This window comes from Thunnus albacares, chromosome 24, assembly GCF_914725855.1.
Source record: "Thunnus albacares chromosome 24, fThuAlb1.1, whole genome shotgun sequence".
In the NCBI taxonomy this organism is placed as follows: domain Eukaryota; kingdom Metazoa; phylum Chordata; class Actinopteri; order Scombriformes; family Scombridae; genus Thunnus; species Thunnus albacares.
The window spans coordinates 1,168,528-1,179,683 of NC_058129.1; the positions used below are offsets into that span (position 1 = coordinate 1,168,528).

At 38.2% G+C, this 11,156-nt stretch overlaps 1 protein-coding gene across 2 annotated transcripts in view; it reads left to right on the top strand.

The window, feature by feature from the left end:
* Positions 1-10,839, top strand: part of anos1a (anosmin 1a) — a 38,365-nt gene extending 27,526 nt beyond the window's left edge. Inside the window, exons 8-14 of one of the 2 annotated variants that reach the window (XM_044345419.1) lie at positions 1,451-1,577; positions 2,986-3,093; positions 4,603-4,691; positions 4,969-5,140; positions 6,326-6,549; positions 8,017-8,158; positions 9,132-10,839. In XM_044345419.1, the coding sequence (XP_044201354.1) occupies positions 1,451-1,577; positions 2,986-3,093; positions 4,603-4,691; positions 4,969-5,140; positions 6,326-6,549; positions 8,017-8,158; positions 9,132-9,184 (915 nt within the window). In that variant the 3' untranslated portion in view covers positions 9,185-10,839. Of the gene's footprint in view, positions 1-1,450; positions 1,578-2,985; positions 3,094-4,602; positions 4,692-4,968; positions 5,141-6,322; positions 6,550-8,016; positions 8,159-9,131 lie in introns of both variants that reach the window. The other variant, XM_044345418.1, reaches the window with a different exon arrangement.
* The last annotated feature ends 317 nt before the right edge of the window (positions 10,840-11,156 follow it).

An 11,156-nucleotide genomic window follows, 5' to 3' on the forward strand; every position in this document is an offset into this window, starting at 1 on the left:
TTTAAAGTCACCCTCCACTGAAAAACATGTTTTTACTTCTTGTTCCTACAGTTGAATGTTTGCAGTGCAGAGTTTGTTTTCACATTCATCTGCTGAAAGTGGAAAGTTTCTCTGTGATCATTCAAAATCAGATTTTTAGATGTGGGTCTATGAGCAAGATTTGTGTCATTACAACTAGTTTGGAGCCAATCCTCGTTCAAATATTCAATTTACACAAGTGTGATGTGGAAACCGTAAGGATATACACTGAGAATGGACTTTACAGTGAAGTAGGAGACATTTTGTGTCCAGCAGGAAAACTTCTGAAATGAAATACATTTGCATATTCATAGATTATGAATTTTTAATGAGGGAGAAGGAGTAGTATTTTGAGGATTTTAATGTGGTAATTATAATTTTTTGTGGAAAAACTATGTCAGACACACATTATTATTCCAAGCAGAGTATTTTTTATATGTCTTAATACATGTCTGGAAGGGCTCCTTAAAGGCAGAAAAACAATGTGTAGACTCATACAAAAGTAATTCCTCTCAATCATCACTGATCAGCCACTAGAAGTGTGTGAGGGTGTCTGTATCTGCAGAGACTCTGTCCTGTGTTCGGGATGTTTCTGGGCATCAACCTTTGGGCAGTGGGTGTGTGGCCCCCAGCCAAAAAGAGCGCTCAGGATGTGATGGATATTGTGCAACATAGCACTGCACTGCAGCGTAGTGCTTTTGGTGTCATTCCACCTTAAAGTGATGAAACTTTTAAAAAAAAATTAACAAGTGTAATCCCAAAGTTGTGTCACTATACATGAGAATCTTTGTTGAGATATGTTAAAAACAACTGTAAAAATCCCAAATGTGAAGTAATAAAGGTCCTATAAGATTAGAGAAGGCTGCTTTTTGTCAAGAATTTTCAGCAAATAAGATAAGCAGTAATAGGTTTGTCATAGGTCTGTGTTAGTTAGAGAAAATAATAGAAAGGTTTTGTCATTTGTCTTAAAATTTGTATGTTTAAGATGTAAAAAATAAGTGGGCCTGGGCCAACAGAGCAGTTACACCATCATTTAAACACAAATAGTAACAGAGCGACAATAACTCACAATCTTATTGTTCTCCTTGACTGTAACTAACATTAAACAATTTTACCAAAATGTTGAAAAATCTAATTTGTCAGTCATTTAATTTGGGTAAATGTCATGATAATGTCATTCTTCTTGACGCAGCTGTTGACACACAGCAGCATGTTCAACCTCTGAGATGTGACAAAGAACGAGGGCACATGGCCACAAGAGAAATAAAAATGCAAAGAGGCAAACAAATATTGATGAGAACAATAATTTTGAGGGTGAACATACACATCTGCTCGTTTCAGCTTTCCTCTGTGTATTTACGTATCTGGTCATCTGTGTGTGTGTGTGTGTGTGTGTGTGTGTGTGTGTGTGTGTGTGTGTGTGTGTGTGCAGAGTCAGGTGGAGCTGGACAGCATGCGGTCTAACAGAAACTACAGTGTGGAAGTCCAGGCTGTTTCATACTGGGGACAAACTCAGCTGAAAGGACCACGAGCAGTCCTCCACTTTACCACACAGCGCGGTATGTTAACAGCTATTACCCATTTTTCTAAAAGGAGACTCTGGCATTTAGAATTTCAGCTTGATAACCTTGTCCTAATGTGGATAAAAGATTTCTGTTTCTTTAAGATGGCATGTTGATGTGGTTAAATGTTCCTTTTGATTTCAGAAATGCATTTTTAAGACCTTTGAATTTTATTTCATACTTTTATAGTGATATTTTACCTGTGGGGCTTAAATATCTCAAATACTTTTCTCCTGTTGGGATGTTAAATCTTTGATCCTCTGTATCTCGGAGCTTCACTCCACTCAGACACAACCTCAACATTCCATACTCACAAACTTATCAGTGTGATGAAGTGAAATCTCCAACTTTGATTCAAAATGTCAAGGTGTTCCTTTCAAAAATAATGACAGGCTGACATTCTGAAAAAGGAAAAAAGAAATGCATGTTCTTAACAATTACATGAGTGAATCTTTGTGAAAGCATTGTTATAAAATGTGTTTTGTTGGTGCCCACTTCTCTACTTGCAAAGTTCTCACTGAGATCAAAAAAAAGCTGTTAAGCAAGTGAAAGTGAAAAGTTTAACATCATATAGATGTATGCAACATTTACATTCACATACAGTATGTTAGAATATTAATATTCAGTATAAATCTGTATATGGGGCACAAGATTTGCAAAAACCTTTCATCTTGTTTTCCAACATTTTGGTTCAGAGCTAAGTATCTTCAGAACTGCAGGGCAGACTGAATGAAAGTTTCTGTTGATATACATGGTCCCTGTTGATATTCATGGTCTCCAAAGAGCAAATCGTACCCTGTTACCTTCCCTCTAGTACATCTATTTGGGCAAAATGGCCATTTGTACTCAATAAATCTGTATTAAATCCAATGTACAGATTTCCATGACATTTACTTTGCACATCTTGCATTGAAAAAATCCTACTTAAGTAAAAGTCTATAATATCAGCAGTGTTGGGAAGGTTACTTTTGAAATGTAAAAGGTTACAGATTACTAGTAACCTTGTTGAATTTCCAGCACTGAAAGGCGTTCTTGTCCGATGACATGGCCACCCGCCTTGGTGTGGTCAGCTGGTCGCAGGAATGGCAGACTCAGGTTGCTTAGAGCAATGTGCATTGATTTGATTGGGGGACGAGAGGCGGTGCAAATTCAAACAAGAGAACCAGTTGAAAACAATGCTCACAATTAGAGCACATATTGCCAACTGAATGGAGCCTGTCTAGACATAGAGACAGTTCCTTGTAATCCATCCTCCCCTTGATGGTTTTACGCTCAAGTTTGTCCCAGCGTTGTCCGGAAATATGCCAAAAGAAGGCAATCCTGCATGGTGAAAAGATATTTCCCCTTTAACTATGTGTTGATGCAGTTCCCTCCTAAGTAGAAACTTTTTTTTTCTATTCTCAAGCCACCAACACCGCACCACGAAACCCTTCAGGTGACATACTTGATGTGGGGACGCCATTCTACCAGGACGGACAGCTTCGGGTTCATGTTTACTGGCAGAGCAGCACAGGTATGTACAGAAGCTGATGACAGTGTAAAGCACCTACCTGTCAGTTCTATAAACAATACGAAGCTTTCAGAGTCTGATCATCTGTAATTATGCATCACTACAAAGACACTTTGTTTAAGGATGACACAGTGAGATGTAGATTACACGTATGAACATGTAGTGAGCTGGTTAGACACTCAGTCTGACATACTGCGGTTGTTAGTTTGTCTGTTCAGCAGAGACATGTTTGCACTGGGCAGAATGTTCTAAGCCAAGACTCCATTCCCTTTCTGTAGGTTGGAAAATGTTTGACCGTATGAAATGACTATAAAAATGGACACAGGTTTACCTAGAGTTCAAAAAAATGAAAAACATCAAACTTCAGACAGAACAACACGCTTGACCTCGACTGCATTAATGTCAAATTAGAAAAGAAATATTCAATATTTTGGGAAATATGTACTTTTGCTGTCTTTTTGCAGACTAGACTGATACCATCTCTGTGTATCCAGTGCACACAAATCTTTCCGTTGACTTTGTACACGCCGCTAAAATTTGCCTTGTGTTCTGTCTGAACACACAGTGAGCTTTAGTGTAATGCTTAATGTGGAAATAAGACCGCTTTGGATTTGTTGGAGGATTTTGCTCTTTTGATGGACCAACATGTCCAAGAAGTTTCTCTGTGTAGTGTGGTGTAACTGATATGGAACTTCTCATCTGGGTAAAGCTGCGGATATGCTCCTCCACAGATACACATAAATGTCTCTGTGAACCTACTTAAAGAAGGGTGTTATGGGTAACTGTAGTTCACAGAGACTTGCAGAGGAGTAGACGTATACCTCCCAAGTGTCAACAAGGCATCTCAGCTAGAAGTTTTTTGTTCTGAGAATGTTACATGTTTAATATTTTCAGCGGGAAGTTTTCTTTTGGTTCCTGGAACGTTCTAGGTTAATATTCTCTAAAGACATCCTCACAATGTTTATTGATAACATTGTTAGAATATTATACCCAAATGTTCCTTAAAATGTGATCAGCGGGAAGTTTTTTTTGGTTCTCAGAATGTTCTAGGATAACGTTCTCTAAAAGCATTCTAAAAATGTTTGTCATTTCAAACAATGTTCCTATAAGGTAAAATGACTTCTGAGGATGTTTTGAGAATGTTAGGGCACAATATTCTAATAATGTTATCATTAAACATTTTTGGGATGTTTTTAGAGAAAGTAATCCTAGAACAATCTGAAAATCAAAAAACAAACTTCCAGGTTAAAACATGGAACGTTTGGACATAATGTTCTAACAATGTTATCACTAAACATTTTTAAGAGATTGTCACCAAATATTTTTAGGATGTTTTTAGAGAATGTCATCCTAGAACATTCTGAGAGCCAAAAAACCAAATGTCTCTGAGCACCCCCCGTCCACGTTTGCATACATGAAGTATATTTAAGCCTTTAGACAACTCAAGCATATTTCCCAGTGTGCTGGACTCCTGCCTCTGCAGCACAGTAATGAGCAAATTTGCTTTTATAGATCCTTCAGTTGAATTCTACAGAATCCAGTGGGGACCAGAGTATTGTGGACACAACCAGACCAGACCTACAGAGAAGACAGTAACACAGGTACAGTAACCTGCTGAAGCAAAACAAGCTGCACATTAACATGAGCTAAAAAGTAAAAGGATCTTTCATTTATTTCCAGCGCCCATATTGGAATGATGTGCTTTTGTTTTTGTTACAAGTTTGCACAAGACAAAGTTTATCCTAATTTTCTCAGTAGTTTTTATTCTATTGATTAGTATGTTTTTGACTACATGGCCCCAATACAAAATAAGATGCCAAATTCTCTACAAGATGCACTCCATTTTTACATAACAATTTTGTCTTTGTCTGATTGTAGGAGAGCTTTGTCAGCCTGCAGGGCTTGCTCTTCTCTTGCAAGTATAAAGTCCTTCTGCAGCCAGTCAGCAAGAAGAGTCGTCCTCTGGCAGAGAGCACCAGCTTCTTCACTCCGTCCTGTGCTGCCATCCAGGCCAAGAGTCTGAAACCCATCACCTGTCCTGGAGACACAGGTGAGACTTGTGTTAGCAATATGAGGCACATTAGTATTAGTATTAATTATTACACATTAGCATTATATTTATCATTATTATTTATTTTTTTAAATAAAAGTTTCAAATTCAATTTTAGTTTTTCTCTTCATTGTATATTTTGCTGCAGCTCCCCCTGGACTGGTTTAATGTTGAGTTCATGACTTGGTAGATTTTAAAAAATAAAAAAAACAAAAAACAAAAAACAAAACATTCAAGTCAGTCCCTCAATGAGTATGTTTACATTCACACTAATATTCCACTATTATTCCAAATATACAGTTATATACAGGTAATGTAAACAAGTGTATACAGGTTATGTAAACAGCGTATTCTGAATTAGGCCTTATTCCGAATGTAGCATTTTACGATTGACACATGTGGGATATGCTGATATTATTCTGGTTTTAGGAACGTTCTTTGGACATGTATACAGTACATTCAGAAAATGTGTCTCAATTGGGGTTTTTACCGCAGTTTGCGACACATGGCCTCTTGTCCGTTTACCCCTGTGCAGGCAAAATGACATATACTGGAACAGGAAGGCAGACAGAGGAGAGGAGAGTGCATGTAAACAGGAATATTAATGGAATATTCATTTTCATTAGCCATGTAAGCAGCCTATTAGGAATATTGTCTTTTTCGGAATAAGGGCAAGAAACAGAATATTTTGTGCATGTAAACCTACTCAGTGATGATTTCAAGTTAGAGATATCATGAATTTGTATGGTCTTAAAACAGGTCACTTCTAAAAATGTTAGAGGGAAGTATAAATAATGTCCTCAAGTATTAAAATGGGTTATTTTAATAGAGAAGACTTGTTGCATTAAGAATGTGGTTTAGAAAAAATAACTCAAACCAGCATAAATAAACCAGAATACAAGACAAACTAGAAAACAACCACAAATGCCATATAATATGTTGAATGTATGTACTGCAAATGAACTTTACAATATAAAAAATGTGCTGAACCACAGTGCAAAATATTCAAAAATGGTTGAGAATCTATTAGCATGTTTAGTCTTTTTTTCATGCTCCTTTTGGCAGTTTGCTCATGCCTCAGGCCTGCTATGAGCATCCATGCACACCAGGAGTATGTCATAGGACTTGTTAACCATCCAACCACCTGCCTTTGTTTAACCCCCCTGGCTGTGCTTCCTCCAGCAGTGACCCCGCAGAAGGTCCTGGTGAAGGCAGCCAACCTGACAGCGTCCTTTGAGGTCAGAGGAGGCAACGTGACAGCCATCTTTAGCTGGGATTTATCCCCAGCCACACCTCACCAGCAGCTGACCGGCTACCAGGTGACCTGGGCAGAGGTCATCTCCAGCACTCGCCACAGCAACAACAAGCTGCCCCACAGCCTCATCTCCCAGTCCCAGATCTTACCCCCGGTTTGTACTGCAGCTAATACTGAGTAGCGTATATATACAGTATTCATTTTGGCTGAGGTTTCCTTTACTGAGGTAAACCCACCAGTGGTATTACTTTACAGGTGAGATGGGGTCACAGCTACCATTTAGCGCTCTGGGGTTTACAGTATCACTAGTAGTATGTAATTCCTAATAAGTTTTCAGTAAAGAACTTTCTTATTTGGTACAAATTATGAGGAAAATTGGTACACTTCCAATTAATTAATTCCCAGTTAAATACAAGTCTAACCCCAAGAGTGGCAAACAAACAATTCAACACATGTGGAAAATAAAATTTCCAATAATGATATAATTATTTATTTATTTGAGTTTAAATTAAATTTTTCTTTCAAAAAAATTCCTAATTCCCCAATAATTAGTGCCATATTACAAAGTTCTTTCCAGGAAATGTCCAATTAAATTATTAGGAAATTACAGACCTGTATAATAAAGTATCATGTAACAGGCTTCCATTAAAGATTTTATATATTGAAAAAATCGACAACTTTTAAACCATCCAAATTAAATTAAAAAGGATTCATAATTTTGGCATCTGAATTTTATTTCAGGACTTTTATAGAGATCTTTGAAACAGAATTTATACTTTTATGCTAGGAAATATTTACAAAATCTATAATCTATCAGTTGAATAAATAAAATATTTTATATATTTTTGAGTTTATTTGGGTGTCTTGTCATTGTTGGAGGAGGGGCGGGTTGGGGGTGGGGTGTATTAGGAGGACTTGGACTCACAGTCCTAAGTATATCTGAAATCCTGGGTAGAGCCCTGAAGTGTAAAAGTGGTATTGTGGTATATTGATTTGTAGTTTAATGCAGTTCACTACTTTCTAACCGCAGGCGCATTGTTGGAAGATAGTTTCATAGAGGAAACAAAATTTTAAAAGTGGGAAATTTAATATATATACTATATAACATATATTACTCTACTGCTACAGATAAATAGGCCAAAATAAAAAGTTAAAAAGAGGACACAGACAGAAAAGGAAATTGATTTTAAAATGATGCATGGATACCATTTAATGGCAACTTGAAAATGGGAAATTTTAAAATGAAAATGGCATTGAAAAAAGACACATATAATGAAAGTTAAAATATTTTTGTTGTTTTTTTTAGGGTGTTTTTTGTCATTTCATTTTGGTGTCCTTTTCAGTTTCTTTCCTTTTTTAAAATGTATTCAGGATAAGTAGAAGTACTGTAAATAAATCTTTTTTTCTGTTTCTGGTAAAGTTCTCTGTGCAATGTTTCTGTGAGTTTAATGCAGATTCAGATTCGACATTTCCCTGTAGTCAAATCTCAAAGTTCACTGGGCTGACAAACACTTTTCTAACCTGTTTAGTCTGAAGCCTCCCAACAATTTCACACACCTTGAGCATTTTAAACAGTGTCTTGTGCTTCCCCCTCCTCACTGTGTTTGTCCTCTCTTTGCAGGATGGCAATGTTCTGGTGGTGTCAGGCCTGCACCCAGCCAGTCTGTACAGGCTAGAGGTCCAGGCCATCACAGCAGAAGGTGAAGGTCCTGCAACCAGCAGAACCTTCCAGACTCCTGGATACCAGAGCAGCCTGAAGCACAGTAAGCACTGACTCACTAATGTCTTTGCAATGACCTGATATGCAATCACATGGCCTCTTAAATCTGTTTGTCCGGCATTGGCAGTATTTGTAAGTAGTCAAGTGGCTACTTTTGTGACGTATTTCCTTTAACTGTCACGGTGCCCAAGTACTCGCTAAGACTGCAAGAGTGTGAAGAGTTTATCGGCTAGGGCTACTGGCCAGGCTACTGTACCTGGTGTAATCAAGCTAAAATGATTTGCTGGAGTCACAGTTACAGTCAGATGACTGCATGACCTGAGAGAATAAATACAATTAATGAAAAATATATCTGATAACCATCTGTGCAGATTCTGTTTTAACTGTTTGGTGTTTTGGCATTAATAATTCATGCTGAATTCCAACATGTGATAAACTTCAGCTGTTTCCTGTCTATTGATTATTGTTGGTTCTAAGACCAAAATCAACCATTGTTGCACTACCGCCAACAAATTGGACTGGCGTTGCACAATATACTGTGGTGAATTATGGGATACACTTGACTAGGAATACCTCTCCGAAGTGGTATTAGGAGAAGTGTGCATCAAGTGTGAGTTAAGTGTAGTGTGTGTTGGCATATTTCAGACATGGGACACACTTGGCTACTACCTTGCAGTGCATGAATGTGCACTGAAGTGCTCAAGTGTGAGTACTGAGACGCACCCTAGCTCAGCTTCAGTCTGAGCTGAGAGCTAATCAGCTGGGATGATTGAAAACACCTGTGTGGGTGGTCAGAGCCTTTAATCTTCAGGCAGAAACAAGATGTGCAAGCTGGCTCTAAAATGATGAAAATAAGCCCAGTGCTCTGGTCATCTTCCCCTTTAAAGTTTCTTCTACACTTTCAAAAAGAAGTGCTTTGATTTTAGAGTAGAACACTTTAGAAGACCTAAATTAATTTGTTGGACAGAAACAGATATTAGTTTTTACTAATAATTGTCTTCTCTCCTCTAATTCAGGGACCAGGCTGAGGAAGCATCACCATGAACAGCCGATCATTGAGAGGCACTGAGCCCAGACAGCCAATCAGCCTGCATGAACCAAGTTTCCCAAACTTAGGATGACAATGAAGCTTCACCAGCTTCATGATCAAGGCAAATTCTTCATCACAACTGGCGGCCATTTAAATCTTTCCCTGCAATACCCTACAGTGGACCAGGCTGTTACTGTTAATGCTACACAGGCTGTAGAATTTTAATATCAGTGAGACCATGACTGACAATATTGGCAGCCTCTACTGGCATGTACACTAGTTTTTAAATGGTGAGCCACCAGGACAGATTTGGCACAATAACTGTTGGACTGCTTTATGGTCATTTTCCACCCTTTTTTTTAGTAAAACCAGCCATACTACAGCTAGAAGTATCTATATTGTAGTATTCAACTGGAGCACAGTGAATGATAATACCAGTAGTATGAGGCTGCCAATCATCTACCATGGTCTTATTGATTTACAGTTACTTTTCAGAGGTGTTACTGTTAATCTGCCACTTAGATGTAATAGACCAACAACAAAGAAAACCACTCTGAAACAGCAGTACGGTTTTATGCAAGTCATGTTAAAGAGGTGGTACTTCCCTTTGACTCCCAGCTGAGAGATGAATCTTAGCACTTGTTTGTGATATGTGGGTGTGCATCATAATAACATGTAGATACAGTAGCTATACCAATTTCATTAACTGTAGGGCTGGGTATTGTTGAGAATTTTTTGATAAGGGTATCAATACAAAACCTAAATGTGGGTACTGATATGAAGAAAATGTCCACATAGGTTCTAATTTGACTTTAAAAAGCATGTGTTGTCTGCTGGACTGCTCTCTCTATCAGCTTTCATTGCTGTCCACACCTAAACCTGTGGTGTCAGAGCAGGTGTTTTCCACCAGCTGCTATAGAAAGAAAACACCTGCTATGGCATCACCAACATGATCAGATTAATGTTGTTTGGCCCCCATTCCACCCTTTGTGCTTTGTGTATGTATTCGGTCACCTCCAAGTTCCCATCAACACAGGACTTCAATGCTGGAAGACTACCAGTAAGATTGAGACAATTGACTTCAACGTTACTTTATTTAGGAATATGCACCATGTGAGCACAATACAAGCTACAAGACAGGGCCAAGTGACTATGAACCCTTTTTTGACCAAGTAGTGCCAGAAGTTAAGGAGCCACAGGAACTAAACCAGGAACTAAAAGTCCACTTTGAGTATCTGGTGAACCGCTTCCTGTCGCCCCTGTGTTCACTTGTGCTCTCTGTAGCAGCCTGAGGTTTGTGTTTGACTAGTCAGTGACATCCAACACTGCAAACTCCACCCTAATAGGTCTCAGGTCATTAGAGAGTATAATCTCCAGAGCAGAGAATTTTTGGGCCCAGGAACTAAATTAAGTTCCTGAAAAGTTTCTGGGCCCCTAGAAAAACTTCTTGGTGTGAAAACAGACTATGTTGATAATAGGCCTGGGCAAAAAAACGATAGCAATATGTACCAGTGATAGACACTTCATCAATAGCAATAAGAAAATTGTTTGTTTCACTTAAGTGCATTAAATGCAAATCACAGTGAAAGCACATAAAGAATACGTAATGCTCAGTTGCAGGAACAGACCACCAGTGTACTCCCTCCCTGGCTCATAAACAGCCTTTCTTGATAATGGAGCATGCTACAAGTAACGACTTGCTGTTTAGCCAGTCATTTCATAGATCTGTTGTTTGGTTGCACCAGACATGTGGCACAACAACAGAAACAGCATGGAGTGAGAAAATGAGTGCAGACGGTGAGGAAATTGTTGATTAAAAAAGGATATAACGTGGTTAAATTCAAAATAAAGTGGTTAATCAACCTTTTTTCTCCTGGTCAAAAAATAGGTCATTAAAAATGATCAATAATTATCAGTGTTGACTGAAATTAAACATTTTATTATGACAAATTTTTCAGCTATATCGCCCAGCCCTAGTTGATATTGTACTTTAGTGGTGCAAATTCCTAAA